Source organism: Cupressus sempervirens, chromosome 3 (genome assembly GCF_028749045.1).
Source record: "Cupressus sempervirens isolate cs-2001-9-10 chromosome 3, ASM2874904v1, whole genome shotgun sequence".
NCBI classification, from domain to species: domain Eukaryota; kingdom Viridiplantae; phylum Streptophyta; class Pinopsida; order Cupressales; family Cupressaceae; genus Cupressus; species Cupressus sempervirens.
This window is the reverse complement of record NC_143120.1, coordinates 65403781-65421328: the sequence shown is the minus strand read 5'-3', so window position 1 is coordinate 65421328 and position 17548 is coordinate 65403781. Positions and strand designations below refer to the sequence as shown.

Below are 17548 nucleotides of genomic sequence, written 5' to 3'. Positions count from 1 at the left end.
TGGGGAAATCATGTGGCTCTTGAAGACTCATTTGAACACACGCATTTTATAATGGATAACTTAAGTGTCATGTTACAGTATTCTTTAAATTAATATTGGAAAGGCAATAAAGTTTTTCTGGCATTAGATTGTCTGTTACTAGATTAGCTGAAGAAAAGAATCTTGTGAAGTTTGTGGTGAACTATAATTGGTTTCAGGGTAATATAGGACAACGCTATTATCTGTTTTACTCATAAATACCGAGATCTGGCTGCATCCAATTTTATTTTGAACTGGCCAGATTGTCTGATTTGGTCTAGATTATTAATTTTACTTGTCTTTTTGAAATTCGGGATTTCCTATTTATTTTGACGACCAGAACAAATTTCAAACCTTTCAAGTGGGTTGCCTATTTAATTTTTGAATGCATGTTATTTTAGTTTTTCTGAATTATAGGAATGAAGAAAATTGAATGCTGAAAGGAAACAGTTTATAATATGAGCAAATCATAGGTAAATAGAGAACCACTCAATACTACGAAACCCTAACAATACAAAATTTAGCTATAAAGTTCAATATAAATTAATAATTAATTAAAGTACTCTTTGAATAAAGACTCTTTCAGTTTTGGTAACAGTAGATTAGCAGATCAGTGACAAATAAATGCCCAACATAGATGTATGTATATAACTGGGTCTGTCCGATGGGATACTGGAAACGCCCCTGTTGTGAGTCATTGCAGCCAGATCATGCTCGGTTATTGAGGCAATGACCCTCAAAATAACCTCTGAAGGGGGTGATTAGTCTAGAATGATCAACAGCTATGTTTATGGTACATGTAGCAGCTGATTAACAATGATTCCTGCAGTTAAAGTTGAAAATAATCACAAAAAGCAACAGCCTCTAACAGAAAATCAACCACCTAATAATAAATATTGCAACTCTTAATCAGAAGATCAGCCTTATCAAAATGCCAACACTCTCCTGGAAACTGAGATCAGATCTGGTAAATAGTACAGGAAGCTTTGATAAATGTAATCATATCCTGTAGTCGGCTACCAGCTCTTTAATGAACAGAGCAGAGCTAGGGTTTAGGACATAGAGCAGCAGCTTCAAGGTCAATCAGTTCTATAGGTAAACAATAAACAGCCCTGCAACAGGCCTTAAATTACACCAAAACAGAATATGTATGCCCTAAAATTTAATCTCCAATATTTGGGATCAAACCCAGATTTGCTCGCAATATAAACATTTCCAGCTGAATCGTTTAATAAAATTTGAAGTGGGATTCCCAAAATGAATTTGAGGGATATCATTGTCTGGAAGTTGCGGCCAAGGGCCTTGTTTGCACTAATTTGAAAATTTGAATTTTGCAAACTAACAGTCATGGATAACCCAAAAAGGTGTGAACCTGTATAGGCATTTACAAATTTGAGCCCTTAATTTTAATGCTTTTTCCTCCAAATCATGAAAAACTTGTTTCATTAGTTCTTCATATATTTCATAATGTTTTTTTACTAAGTTGTCAAATCAGGAATTGGAATGAGTTCAGGTACAACATAAATTTTAGTAGGGGTTTGGGTACATTTCTCATAATGCCCATACAAATATGTGTGTGTGTGTGTGTGTGTGTCTGTATATGTGTATGTATGTATGCATGTTCATATGATGGGGATGGATCTCTACAAAGTCCTAGTTCACCCACTAGGATGCTCCTAGGCTTCTCTACTAGCCTCTTAGGGTACTTGTGATATGGATACCCTTATGGTTTTTCTGGTCTTGAGTTCCCAGACCATCTGTACAGTACTTTCCCCAATTGCAGGCTAAAAATGAGGGTTTCTAGTTTGTTATGACTGCAGTCTAGAGGGTTTGTTTTTACACCCAACAAATGAACTCCAAACAACTTGTCCTTGGGTTCAGGAAGTCTTCACTGATTGCCTCTTCCATCCATGTTCTTGGACTGAACCAACCAAACCATTCAATGCTTCTTTCATTCACTGTTTTGCTGATTGCATGCCTAGCTGCGTATGAAGAACTCACCTAGGGCTTCACTCCAAAAATAACAAACCTGTTCCAAATGACACCAAAATGCATATTTACATAGTTTACAGAGTCCCCTACTTGATTCCAAATGGCCATCAAGGTTCAACCAATTGGAACTCAAGATAGAGGCATTTGTTTGCTGATTGCCTTGTTCAGGACAGCAAACTGGCAAGTTCAAAACAAATTTACAACTACTAACAAAACTTATCAATCAAATCTCAACTTGCTATCTGAGAAACTACACTCAATGCCCTACCAGATCATGTTACACAGAGTTCCCAATCAATCCATTAATGTGTGGATGTTGGGCTTTGAATGAGGACTGAGACAGATTTCTTGTCTTTGCTATTTACTTCGAACTCCAAAACCACAAAATCAATGCCAACCCTTGCTGTAATGGGCACCCCTGAATGCCCCAAAAACTAAACCAAATTGCTGAAAGGAATTATGTCAAACAGTTTGCATTCAACCTCTTATTTCTCCGTTTAATGTTTTAAACCCCTTATAACTCCAGAAATCAAACATTTATTTGTTTGTTGTGTTTTGTGCATGGAATTGGTATCATACAACATAAACAAGAAAGAAACTACAATAATATGCAAAGTGGAAATGAACTACAGCCAAATAAATGTTATTTTCAGAATTCATAAAACCAAATACATGGCAGATTTATCAACTCACTAATTACTTCAGCATCATTGACATAATACTCCAGTCCATGCTTTCGGACTTGCTGCTACAGTACTTTGTCCTTCAATCAGTCCACTACCTTCGTAATATCGTTCCCTCAAAGCGGCATAAGCGTCGGACAAGTAGTGAAGAAGATATGAGCAAAATACCAAATCCGCCTGTAGCCGGAAATGTAACTAAACTGCCTGATAATGAAGCCGATAACAAAGAATTTTAAAGGCCAAACCCCAAGGGAATGACGTCTAGAATGTTACAAGAGAGGATAAACGTCCTTAAATGCCAAGAACGGAGCTGCAACTCACACACCAATTTCTTCTCATATTCAACCTGCCTAATGAAAGCCACAAATGCTTCCTTTTATTCTATTTCCAAGGGTCCGCTCAACTCATATGGGCAATGTGGGATAAAAGATGTGTAATATATAAAACATATATTAAAACACCCCTTATGTCTCCCTTGGGTACACATCACCAAAAAATAAATATTAAAGTAACACTTTAATATTTTACAATTAAATTAGACGTTACTTTAATAAAACTTCAGGCATTAAAATGTATTAGCAATCGAACTCCGAATAATGCGAGTGATAGCTCATCGGAAAGCTCACCGAGGAGTATCGAATCCAATCACGAAAATTGACCTGCACTGTGTCCTGCCGACTTACTAAAAATAGTATGCCTGAAACTGAGTAAATCAACTTCGTTTTGGCCCAAACTGGAAATGATTAGGTCAAAACACTCCAGGATCCCATTAAACCCTTCGTTAGCCCTCGGGACCATTTAGAACAAGGCTAACACACACACACTTGGTCAACTGCTAAAATGGGGACATTACAGTCCGCCCCCCTTGAAATTGCTTGTCCTCAAGCAATCTCAGTCCAACCTGCTGAATAACTTGCTCACTCTCCCATGTAGAATCTTCCTCTGGCAGGTCTTTCCATCTGACCAAATACTCCTTCACTATCTTGTTTCTAAGCTTCCTCTCTCTGGTGTCCAGAATAGCTTCGGGTACTAACACAAGCTTCCCCTCCTCATCCAAAGGGGGTAAATCCGCAGAAGGCACTACACTCTGACCAATGGCTTTCTTAAGCCTAGACACATGAAACACATTGTGCACTCGATTGCCCCATGGAAGCTCAAGCTCATAGGTGACTTTGCCCACTTTGCGAATCACCCTGTAGGGACCATAAAATCTAGGTTTCAACTTTTCAGCTCCCCGCTTCTTGAGTGATGACTGTCTATATGCTTGTAGCCTCAAGTAAACCATATCCCCTACCTCGAAGCTACGCTCTATTCGGTGCTGATCAACATACAATTTCTATTGATTCTGGGCTTGTTGCATATTCTCTTTGAGCACTTTTAGGATGTCCTGACTATCCTGCAATAAGTTTTTGGCTTTGGGCACTCTACTGTCCCCCAAAACTAAATCCATGAAGCTAGGTGCTTCATAGCCATAGAGTGCCATGAAAGGAGTCATCTTGATGGACATATGATAAATGGTGTTATAACAATACTCTCCCATATGCAACCATCTGATCCAAGTCTTTTGTTGTGCAGTTACATAGTTCCTCAAATATCCTTCCACCCATTTATTCACAATCTCTGTGTGTCCATCTGTTTGTGGATGATAACTAGTGCTAGGTGTAAGATCTGTACCACACAACCTAAACAATTCTTGCCAAAAAACACTCATAAACTTACTATCCCGGTCGCTGACAATGAATCTGGGCAGCCCATGTAACCTGAATATCTCTCTCAAGAAAAGATCTGCCACCTGTGCTGCTGTGTAAGTGGATGGAATAGCAAAGAAGTGAGCAAACTTCGTCAAGCGGTCCACCACCGCATAGATGTAATCCCTTCCCTGCACTCGTGGTAAACCAGTGATGAAGTCCATCGAAATACTTTCCCATTTCCTATCAGGAATGGGCAAGGGCTGTAATAAACTTGCAGGAAATGTGTGCTCTCCCTTATTCTGTTGACAAACCACACACTCCCTGACATACCTCTGAACATCATCCTTGAGCTCTTTCCATGAAAACCGCTCTCAGATCTGCCTGTAGGTCTTGAAGACCCTCGGATGTCCAGCTGTGGGTGCATCATGAAATGCCTTCAGTATCGCCTCTCTCAAATGTGATGACGGAATCAAATAAACCCTGTCCTGAACTCTGATCAATCCATCTATCACCTCATACCTCATAGTGATCATCCTGTATGGTACCTAAAATCAATCCAGAAGCCCAAGCATCTCCGACATACTCTGCTATAATCCGATCTCTCCAATCTCTTGAAATCTCTGCCAGAGCACATAAGTGAGGTCTCCGAGATAAGGCATCAGCCACCACATTTTTCTTACCTTTGACAAATTCTATGTCAAAGTCATAAGCCTGCAATTTAGTCACCCATTTTTGTTGCTGGTCATTAAGATCACGCTGGCTCATGAAGTATTTAATACTGTTGTGATCAGTCTTGATCACAAAACGTCCACCTACCAAATATGATCGAAATTTGGCCAATGCATACATTATGGCCAACATCTCCCGGTCATAGACAAAACAACTTTTCTCAACTCTCCAGAGCTTCCTACTCTCGAATGCAATGGGATGCTTCTCCTGCATCAATACTGCTCCAATCCCATCACCTGATGCATCACAATGAAGCTCAAAAGGCTTTGTGAAATCCGGTAGAGCTAGAACTGGACATGAAGACATTACCTGCTTGAAATGCTCAAAACACCTCTGTGCTGCCCCTGTCCACACGAAGGCTCCTTTCCTGGTAAGATCTGTCAAGGGTGTAGCAATCTGTGAGAATCCCTTAACAAACCTCCTATAAAAACCACATAAACCAAAGAATCCCTTAAGCTGTGTAAGGTTTGTGGGAGTAGGCCACTCTACAATAGCTCTAATCTTTTCGGGATCAACCCGAACGTCATCTGCACTAATGATATGCCCAAGGTAAAGGAGCTCAGTCATGCCAAACTCACATTTAGATTCCTTGGCATACAATGACTCTCTCTCTAGAATAGATAACACCTCCTCCAGATGATGTAAGTGCTCCTCCCAGGTTTTACTGAAGACCAAAATGTCATCAAAGAAGATCAAGACAAATCTCCTCAGTTGCTTCCTGAATACTTGGTTCATACAACTTTGAAATGTAGCAGGTGCATTGGTTAGACCAAATGGCATAACCATGAACTCAAAGTGGCTATAGTGACATCGGAACGCTATTTTCTCAATGTCCTTTGCTCTCATCCTGATCTGATGGTATCTGGATCGCAAATCAATTTTGGTGAAGAAGCATGCCCCATGCAACTCATCGATGAGCTCATCAATCCTAGGAATGGGATACCTGTTTTTAATTGTTTTCTTATTCAGTGCCCTGTAATCAATGCATATGCGCATCGTCCCATCCTTCTTTTTTACCAATACTACTGCTGAAGCAAAGGGGCTCTTACTGGGCCTGATATGCCCCATCTCCAACAAATCTTTAATCGCCTTCTCTATCTCATCCTTGTGTTTCTTAGGATGACGATAGGGAGTAATCATAACTGGTTTGGCTCCCTCCTCGAGCTCAATAACATGTTCCATCCCTCTGTAAGGAGGAACCCCATGAGGAATATCGCTAAATACTTTAGCGTGTCTATCAAGTATCTTTTGGATATCTGGTGGATGACTCTTTTCTTGTGGCTCTGGTGAAGTTGGCATAATGTAGCACTTTGCCGCCCACTCTATGTCATCATGACGAAAAAGTCTCTGCATTCTCCTCAAGGACACTACTCTGCAACCTCCATCTGAAAGTCCTCTAAGTACCACAGTTTTGCCCTCATGCTGGAATCTCATCTCCAATTTCGCTAGATTGAGTGTGAACTCAACTAGTGAAGCCATCCATGTCATGCCGAGGATGACATCATAATCTCCCATGTCCACAACATAGAACTCATCCTCCAACTCGTAGCCATCTCCAAACCTGATGCGAAGATTAGATATCTTCCGAGTGCATAATAACTTATCACCGTTAGCCACCATGACTCTAAACCCATCATGCTCCTCTGTCTGTAACCCTCTCCTGGCTACCAACTGTGCATCTATGAAGTTATGTGTAGCCCGAGTGTCAATAAGAGATATCACTTTCTGCCCCTGGATAGTACCCCTGACCTTAAATGTGATTGCCTTTTGGGCCCCTGTCAAGCGTGCCAACGATCTATCATCCTTAGGAATGTTGCTCTCCTCTATAGTGTTACCCTCATCTGAATCGGAGTGCTGATCCTCCCCTTCTGACTCTGACTCTTCTACTGAAAAATACTCCATTTGATTTGCCTTAGCCTTGAGAGAACATTTATGAGATAAGTCCCAAGGCTCTCTACAATGGAAGCACAGTTTCTTCTTTCGAAGTTCATTCAAGGTTTCATTGTCTAGTCCTTTTGATCCTTCTTTGGGTTTGCTATACTCTTTTTGAAACGGTTTTTTGTCTTTGTCCTTGCGGTAGGAAGAATCTGTTGAATGGTTTTTTCTTTTGTATACCGAAGGGGCTAAATCTCGTGCCTTTTTAGTTGCTTCAGCTAAGGTGAGTGGATCATGTCCCTTCACCCAACTTCGTAATGGATCAACAAGACCATCACAAAATAACACCACCAATCTCCTAGGAGAGATATCAATAACAAGTACAAACAAGCGCTGAAACTCGGCAATGTAAGCATCCACAGAACTTGACTGTTTTAACTGTGCTAGCTCCTTGAAATGTAACTTGGGATCCTTAGTGTCAAATCTCTCAATCAATGTTTCGGTGAATTCCTCATAGGATGTAATCTGATTATGCCCCAAAGTCACCATGCCATGATGCCACCATTCATGTGCAACGCCATCCAAGTGCATAGCCGCATACTTGATAGCCTCCTCCTCAGGCATAGGATTTAGCTGCAAGTATGTATCTACCTTCTGCACCCAAGCTCGTGCAGTCATCTTCCCTGAAGCATCATAATAAGGTAAAGAAAGTTTTCCAACTTTCTTCCTCAGCTCAAAGTTTTGATTCCTCCCTCCTGCTTTAGGCATGTGTCTCTCTCTCAAGTCCATATAATCTCTAAGAGAAATATCCGCCTGAAACTCCGGTCCACTAGCCTCCCAGTCCCTCCTGAACTGATCCTGTAACTCGGTAATCTGCGGTTCGTTTACTGGTTGAACTGGATCTGTGGGTGGGAAAGTGGGTAGAAGAGGTCTCGAGCTCGCAGTTCGCGCTAGGCGTGCAATGTGTCTAAATTTATCAGCCTCATTCCCATTGTTGCCGTGTCCATTATTACCATTAATGTTATTCTCAGGACCATTGTTGTTGCCTTGGCCTCCATGGTTATTGTTTCCCCCATTGTTATTGTTTCCCTCATTGTTATTGTTTCTGTTGTTGGCATCACCTGGATTAATATTGACACCCATCTGTCTAGCCATGAGCTGCAACATCATGTCCATTCGCCTATTCTGCTCCTGCTACATACGCTGCTCCTGCTCTAATGTATCTAGTAATTGTTTGAACATTACGTCCCCCTGATCTTGACCGGCATTCCCGCCTCCGCCTAATCCTGTATTCCTGTCATCTCGATATTACAATAATAGATAAGACGTCTATTATTAGTTAATGGTTATCTTGTAAATATCTTTAGCTTTAGTTTGCTTTCGTTTTTTGCTTTCTCTGGAATAGAATGTTTCTATTCTTTACGATCGTTTCCTAAGGAAACATCATCTCTTCCTTTTGTATAAATTGACCTTTCAGTCTCTGTTATTAATAAGCAAGTATTTACCAATTACCTTGTAATATGGTATCGGAGCTAAATACTTAAATTTTTTCGGAAAAATTTATAATTTCTTCTTGAAATTATTTGTTTAAATTTTTCCAAAATTATTTCAGCTAATTTCTCCAAAACCCACCTAGGGTTTTTCTGCTTGGAGAAATTCCCGAATTACGGGTCTGCAAATCGCGTGGAAATCGTGGCCATTTTTTGGAGACTCGCATTTTTGGGGTGAAAATCTGCATGTTTCTATATCAAATCTTCATGCTCTTAGCCGTCTTAGTCTATCATCGTGCTCTGGGAAGCAGATTTGACCATTTTTCATCAAGAAATCTGAAGTTTTTTCAAGCTTTTTTCAGCTAGGGCCGTTTTTTTTCGAAACCTTAATTTTTGGGGTCGAAATTTTTTTTTGTTTGCAGATTCTTGGTGGGTTTTTCGAGAGCTCAACTGGGTTGTCCGTTTTTTCTGGGTGCCTCGATTTTTGAGCCAGCGGATTCAGAAAACGACAGCAGATTCCTTTTGGGTTTTTCGAGCTCTCTTTTGGGTCATTCTCTGATTTTTCTGGGTCTTCCGTATTTTTGCCTCGAAGAACGTGCCTTCACAGATTTTCACAATTTTTCATTGAAAAACGTGCCATGGCATCTCTGACAAATATTCTGCTCGAGCATAATTCCAAATTCAATGGTCGCAATTATGGAACTTGGAAGCAGCGCATCATCGCAATCTTCGAATATCGAAACACCGATCAACTTGTTCTGGGTGTTAAGCAGCGTCCGACTTCTCCGGGTCCTGATCAAGATACATGGGATCTGAACAATCGAGAGGCAGTAATGCTTCTCAAACTCTCCGTAGTTGATGACCAGCTTTCTCAGATTCCATTCGGCAAGACAGCGGCCGAAATCTGGACACATCTAAAAGGTCTTCATGAGACTTCCGACAAGAGCAGAGCCTTCTTTCTGAAAAACACTCTGTTTTCTATTGTCATGGATGAGCGTACCTCGCTCCAGGCACACCTGAATCGGATTCAGGAAATCCGTGATCAGTTACTTGCCATCGGTCGCAAGATGGAGGAAGAGGATATTGTGGTAATCACTCTTCGGAGTTTACCAAATTCCTATGAGCATTTTATCGAGACTCTCAACATCACATCTACTGGTGTTGATCTAAAGTTCACTGATCTCTGCACCCTGCTACTTCAGCAAGATCGGTGGAAACAACAGTTCGGTAGCAGCTCCAGTTCCACCTCCACTGAGCAAGCCTTTTCTGCGAAATCCTTTCAGAAGGATAAGGGCAAGTTTCAGCAACCATCTCAGCAGAAGTCTTCTGCTCCAGCATCCGATGGTACCAAAAAGAAGAACATTCAATGCAACTATTGCCACAAGTATGGTCACATGAAGGTTGCATGTCGGAAACGCTTAGCTGCCCAGACTAAGCAATCAGGTTCGCAACCCAAAGCGAACAATGCAGAGCACACTGAGCAGGTGGAATCTGCCTTTTATGCCTTCATGGCTAAAAGACCTGCAGATCATGTACAGTCATCTGCCTGGTACATTGATTCAGGTGCCTCTCGACATTTCACTCACCGCAGAGACTGGTTTACTGACTACCAGCCTTATTCAGATTCTGTTATCTTTGGTGGTGGAGAAGAGTACACGGTTGTTGGTAAAGGCAACATTCAAATTCAGTCTGTTGGGAGGAAGCTCATATTCCTTGATGTGTACTACGTTCCAGGGATGGAACTAAATCTACTCTCGGTCAGTCAGTTGTTGCGACATTCTCCACACTTGGCAGTCACCTTTAGTTCACATCAGTGCACCATCACTGATCGGGCGACTAAGTCTACTATTGCAGTTGGTCTTGAGGATCATGGTCTTTTCAGACTTACTGATTCTGGTGATTCTCAGGACTTAGCTATGGCTGCTCGGCGATCTTCCATCAGCTCACTTTGGCATCAGCGATATGGGCACTTAAATGTGCATTATCTCTCACAACTTGCTCGGTATGAGCTTGTTCTTGGTTTGCCAGAGATTCAAACCCAACACCTTGGAGTTTGTGACGCATGTCAGGCTGGGAAGCAATATCGCACACCTTTCCCCAGTGGCGATTCTTGGCGAGCTTCTCAAGTACTTCAGCTTGTTCATGCTGATATTTGCGGCCCTATGGCCACTCCTTCTGTTCTTGGGTACAAGTATTTTCTGTTGTTTGTAGATGATTTCAGTAGAAAAATGTGGGTGTATTTCTTTAAAAAGAAATCTGATGCATTTATTGTATTTCAGAAGTTTAAACCCTTAGTTGAAAAAGAGTCTGGGAAATCTATTATTACTCTTAGATCAGACAATGGGGGGGAATTTTGTTCTAATGTTTTCTCTAGCTTCTTGGATACACATGGCATCCAACGCCAGTTCACCACACCCCACACGCCACAACAGAACAGTGTAGTTGAACGTCGGAACAGGACAATCACCGAGATGGCTCGTTCCATGCTCGAACACAGACATGTTCCGAAGCGTTTTTGGGCAGAAGCAGTTAACACTGCAGTTTATCTGTTGAACCGGTCACCCACAGTGGCGGTCAAAGGTAAAACTCCGGAAGAGGCCTGGTCAGGTCGCAAGCCCAGAATCAGTCACCTGAAGGTTTTTGGCTCTCTTGCTTTTGTTTGGATCCCTGATGCTTCACGCACCAAGTTGGATGCCAAGAGTCAGAAACTGATGCTTGCTGGATATAGCAGTCTTCACAAAGCCTACCGCCTTATTGATGTTGAGACATCTCGTCTCATATACAGCCGCGATGTAGTCTTTGATGAGCAGCGAGGACCATTCATGCCTGTTTCTCCTGTTCCTGATCCAGCAGACCAGCCTATGCAGGTTCATGATTTGGGAGTTCGGCTTCCATTAGGTCCACCTGATGGGAGGGCTCCAGTAGCTCCTACAGCTCCAGTCCTACCAGTGATACCTGTACAGCCACCTCCGGCTTCTCCTGCAGGATCACCTCGTTTTGAAGATGCTTCACCTGAGTTTGATCCAGATTCTTCTGATCAAGATCCTGCTGATCAAGCATCTCCTAGTACTACTATTGGTCATTCTCCTCTCCGGCCTAAGTGGTGGGCTAAGACACTTGCTGATCTTCATGATGATGAGCTCATTGATGGGAGAACTACTCGAAAAAAGAGCAAAACTATAGATTCTGTTAACTTTGCTCTTATGGCCAACATTCACAGTGTGTTTGAACCTCAAACATATTCCGAGGCTAAAGGAATTCCAGAGTGGGAACAGGCCATGCAATCTGAACACCAGAGCCTGCTGAAGAACAACACTTGGGTCCTTTCTGATCTTCCCCCAGGGAAGAAACCCATTAGCTGCAAATGGGTCTACAAAATCAAATACAAATCATATGGTACTTTGGATAAGTACAAAGCTCGTTTAGTGGCAAAGGGCTTTTCTCAGCGTCAGGGCATTGATTATGAGGAGACCTTTGCTCCTACTGCAAAGATGAGCACCATCAGATTAGTCCTAGCCATGGCAGCACAGTTTGGCTGGAAGGTCCATCAGATGGACGTAAAGAGTGCTTTCCTGAATGGTGATCTCCATGAAGAGGTCTACATGACGCAGCCTCCTGGTTTCAAGGTTGCTGGTAAAGACCATCAGGTTCTCAGATTGGTAAAAGCTCTCTATGGTTTGAAGCAGGCCCCTCGGGCATGGTACATCAAGATTGATACGTACCTCAGTGATCAAGGCTTCAAGAGGAGTTCTTCAGACTCAAATCTGTACATCAAGACTACTGACAGTGACATCATCCTTCTGGTTATCTATGTGGATGATCTGATCATCACTGGCAGTTCGGCATCTTTGATTCAGGGAATCAAACAACACTTATGCCAGTCTTTTGATATGACTGACCTTGGGCTCATGCATTATTGCTTAGGTGTTGAAGTTTGGCAACAGTCTTCTGGTATATTCATCTCTCAGTCCAAATATGCCAGAGCCTTGTTAGACAAATTTCGAATGCAGGATTGCAAACCTGCATCTACACCTATGGAGAAAGGTCTCAAGTTATCAGCCAAGTCTGATTCTCCTTCCGTTGATGATACTACGTATAGGCAACTAGTAAGCAGCCTCATCTACCTATCTGCTACTAGGCCTGATATCAGCTTCGCAGTCAGCTATATTTCACGCTTTATGACAGCTCCTAAGGCTGATCATTGGATGGCAGCAAAGCGTGTGCTTCGTTATGTGAAGGGCACTTCTGATTATGGACTTCTGTATTCTCGGAGTTCTAATCCTACACTCAGTGGGTTCACAGATTTAGATTGGGCAGGGTCTGTTGATGATAAAAAGTCAACATTTGGATATGTGTTCAGTTTGGGATCCGGTGCAGTCACATGGACCAGCAAGAAGCAGCAGGCAGTTTCTCTCTCTTCTACAGAGGCTGAATATAGAGGGACTGTTAAGGCAGGATGTGAAGCTGTCTGGCTTCGTCGGATGCTTGGGGATATGCAGATGTCACCAGCAGGACCGACTACTCTGTTTGTTGATAACGAAGGCGTTATCAAGTTAGCACGGAATCCAGTCTTCCATGAACGAACCAAGCATGTGGATGTTCATTGTCATTACATACGATAGCTGGTTGAAGTCGGGACTATAGATTTGCAGTATGTTCCTACCTTAGATCAGACTGCAGACATTCTCACCAAGCCTCTTGGTCTTGATAAGTTTGTCAAATTTAGAGGACAACTTGGTGTGTTAGATAGATTAACCATTAAGGGAGGGTATTACAATAATAGATAAGACGTCTATTATTAGTTAATGGTTATCTTGTAAATATCTTTAGCTTTAGTTTGCTTTCGTTTTTTGCTTTCTCTGGAATAGAATGTTTCTATTCTTTACGATCGTTTCCTAAGGAAACATCATCTCTTCCTTTTGTATAAATTGACCTTTCGGTCTCTGTTATTAATAAGCAAGTATTTACCAATTACCTTGTAATATGGTATCAGAGCTAAATACTTAAATTTTTTCGGAAAAATTTATAATTTCTTCTTGAAATTATTTGTTTAAATTTTTCCAAAATTATTTCAGCTAATTTCTCCAAAACCCATCTAGGGTTTTTCTGCTTGGAGAAATTCCCGAATTACGGGTCTGCAAATCGCATGGAAATTGTGGCCATTTTTTGGAGACTCGCGTCCATATTGTTGCTCGGATCAAAGAATATCTCCTCTGTGTCTGTATGGCTGGATTCAATGTCCCCCTGCACAGATGTACTAGACTGTTTGCTTTGCAAGTCTGAAATCCTATTTTGTCTTGCTCTGGTATCGCGGAAATTATAAGGCCCCTGTCGCATGCTCAATGCTTAGCCTGTGTTTTTTTTCTTATTTCTGATTTTAGTGTTTTGACATTTCGTCAAACACTTTTCCTCTATCCGGTTGTTCCAAATTCCCTATAAGACCTCCACAGGATGGCAAGACTTATAGCTCTGATACCACTGTAATGGGCACCCCTGAATGCCCGAAAAACTAAACCAAATTGCTGAAAGGAATTATGTCAAACAGTTTGCATTCAACCTCTTATTTTTCCGTTAATGTTCTAAACCTCTTATAACTCCAAAAATCAAACGTTTATTTGTTTGTTGTGTTTTGTGCATGGAATTGGTATCATACAACATAAACAAGAAAGAAACTACAATAATATGCAAAGTGGAAATGAACTACAGCCAAATAAATGTTATTTTCAGAATTCATAAAACCAAATACATGGCAAATTTATCAACTCACTAATTACTTCAGCATCATTGACATAATACTCCAGCCCATGCTTTTGGACTTGCTGCTACAGTACTTTGTCCTTCAATCAGTCCACTACCTTCGTAATATCGTTCCCTCAAAGCGGCATAAGCGTCGGACAAGTAGTGAAGAAGATATGAGCAAAATACCAAATCCACCTGTAGCCGGAAATGTAACTAAACTGCCTGATAATGAAGCCGATAACAAAGAATTTTAAAGGCCAAACCCCAAGGGAATGACGTCTAGAATGTTACAAGAGAGGATAAACGTCCTCAAATGCCAAGAACGGAGCTGCAACTCACACACCAATTTCTTCTCATATTCAACCTGCCTAATGAAGCCACAAATGCTTCCTTTTATTATATTTCCAAGGGTCCGCTCAACTCATATGGGCAATGTGGGATAAAAGATGTGTAATATATAAAACATATATTAAAACACCCCTTATGTCTCCCTTGGGTACCCATCACCAAAAAATAAATATTAAAGTAACACTTTAATATTTTACAATTAAATTAGACGTTACTTTAATAAAACTTCAAGCATTAAAATGTATTAGCAATCGAACTCCGAATAATGCGAGTGATAGCTCATCGGAAAGCTCTCACCAAGGAGTATCGAATCCAATCACCAAAATTTACCTGCACTGTGTCCTGCCGACTTACTAAAAATAGTAAGTATGCCTGAAACTGAGTAAATCAACTTCGTTTTGGCCCAAACTGGAAATGACTAGGTCAAAACACTCTAGGATCCCATTAAACCCTTCGTTAGCCCTCGGGACCATGTAGAACAAGGCTAACGCACACACACTTGGTCAACTACTAAAATGGGGACGTTACACTTGCCTTGATTGGATTTTGTCTTTTATACCTATACTCCACACGTGTGAACAGTTAGTACAGGCCCCAACTGATTTTGGAGAGCTTTTTAATGTTTTGACAAAAGTTTGTCATAGTTGTCATGACAACTTTGCTAAGTTGCAAAGTTGTCATGAGCAACTTTGCAATATTTTGCATCCTCTTGCTCCATGACTTCAACCTAAGACTTACGGATCTAATTTGGTCCCAATTCATCATCTAACATGTTTTCTCATGTTTCCAACTCTCCTGGGGTCTGGTCAACGTTTGACCAACCTAGACCCTTACAAGCAACTTTGCACACTATTGACAACTTGAGACAACTCAAAGACCCAAACTTCACACACCTCTATCAACCTATTTAACTTAGACTCTCACACACGTCTGGGACTTTATTTTAGTCCTTATTCACTGATGGTTGGCCAAAACCACATACAAGACCCTTGTTAAGATCCTAGGTGCTCCTGCACCCATATATATATAGATGCAACATAAAAATAGAAATAAGTGTAGAATGTCATATACCTATACATATGAAACATATCATTCTAATTTAAATTCAGGTTATTGTATCAAAAAGATCAAGCCAGAATCTCATGATAAATAAGTTCAGAGTTTGCTAATCAGCAGTCTAGGTCTTAAAAATAATTAAAAGATCAAACTAGAATCACTGAACATTTCAACATTTAAAAGCACAAATCCCAGATGTGTACTGGCAGGAGAATTGTTTCAGAATCAGATTCTGAAATGTTTCGTACCTGGAAACATCAGGAAAAATACCATGATTCTGCAACTTAGGTTTTTACTATGGGATTATTTTTGATATTATCTATTCCGGATCCCTTCCAGGAGAGCCAGCTGTGTTTGATTGGATCTGTACACATAATCAGTTTGTGTAGACATTTCTTTATGTAAATGTATTCTTGATACACATAAATATTTGATGGTCCTCTTCCAATATTCTGGTAACCCTTTAACTAAATCAGCCCCCTGTAATTTTTAGTCTCTTGTTATTGATAATTTTTACAATAAATATGTCTTTATCGGTGGGGTTTTCAATTGATTATTGGAAGTATTTACAGTGCTTGCTATCTGATAAAATAGTTATATTTGCTATCGGTCTTATGTCATTTCGTTTTTAAATTTCAGTGTTCTCTTGGAGATGCATTTCGATGTTCAGGTTGTCCATACAAAGGACTTCCGCCTTTCAAACTCGGGGAGAAGGTATGGCTACTGGCACATATATTCATCAATATATAACATGAATTTGAATTATTTGATTTCAATCTAACATGACAAATGTTACTGAATGAACACTCTGAGCATATTTTGTTTGCAGATATCTCTTAGCGGATCATTCCTCACAGCTGATGTGTGAGGTGTTATATTTACCAGCTTTGAACATACCAGAATTCCTTCAAGTTCCAAAATTGATTGTATTTAAAGCATTCTTTCTAAATTTGAGCACTCTCAAAGAGTCTAAAGTGCTTTGTGGGGTAGATTCTTCAGCAGTTCCTAGAGTTGGGGTTTTCATTGAACGATTCAAAATTCTTTCCTTTTAAATGGGAAACAACGGTGACAGGGGATCTCGTATCTGGAGGATGTTTTTGTTCTCTTATTAGTTCCAATTATGTCAGACATTTTTTGCATTGCAACAAACATGCTTAGTGTAAACTTGTTTTAATGCTAAGATTACATTATGGTGAGAACACCATTTTTGGTATGCCATTACCTCATGGTGTTGGCTTGGAATTACTTGTTTTGAAGTTATTGATTCTTAATTGACCATTTTTTACTTGTTCCGAAGTTACTGGTTCTTAATTGACCCATCTTATGTGCATGAGCTATTTTTCATGAAAAAACAAAATATTTGTTGTGCTTCTTAACACGCTTCGTTTTTTGTGTTTGCTTTTGTGGTTTTGGCAAAAATTGTAAATAATGATTGGTTTTTTTATATTTAAAAAATCCAGCGTGTTCTCATAAGCTCTTTGATGTGTTTGGATACATTTATTTGCTCTTGATGTCGATCCTACAGTAGCATGTAAGAAATATTTTGAAATGTTGGGAACTAGAGTTTTACTTTTTCTCTGGGAGATGACTATTTTAGCGAAAAATAAAATTGGATGAGACATTTTTTTCTTAAAAAATTGCCTGAAAATTCCAATTTAAACATGAGTTGTTCTGCAGAAGATTGGATCTCATGCCTTTTACTTGATTTTTGGGTCAAAAAAATATTATATATCCTGGTACCTAGTTAAACAACAGTTTTTGGTAGAATTCGCTAACCTTCTAGTATCCAGTTAAATTAGAAAAAAATCCTTTTAACCTTTTGATTTACCATTGATTAGCATTAATCTCTTTATGAGTTATGCTAATTGAAGTGATCATTTCTGTTAACTTGTGCACATTTTCCTAGGGCATAAATCTTTGATTATAA

General features: G+C 40.3%; 1 protein-coding gene across 1 annotated transcript in view; it reads left to right on the top strand.

Annotated features, from left to right (window-relative positions):
* Positions 1-16917, top strand: part of LOC149564807 (Cytokine-induced anti-apoptosis inhibitor 1, Fe-S biogenesi) — a 32162-nt gene extending 15245 nt beyond the window's left edge. The window contains exons 5-6 of the mRNA XM_089818390.1: positions 16261-16335; positions 16451-16917. Coding sequence (XP_089674516.1) covers positions 16261-16335; positions 16451-16489 — 114 coding nt within the window. The 3' untranslated portion in view covers positions 16490-16917. The remainder of the gene's footprint in view (positions 1-16260; positions 16336-16450) is intronic.
* The last annotated feature ends 631 nt before the right edge of the window (positions 16918-17548 follow it).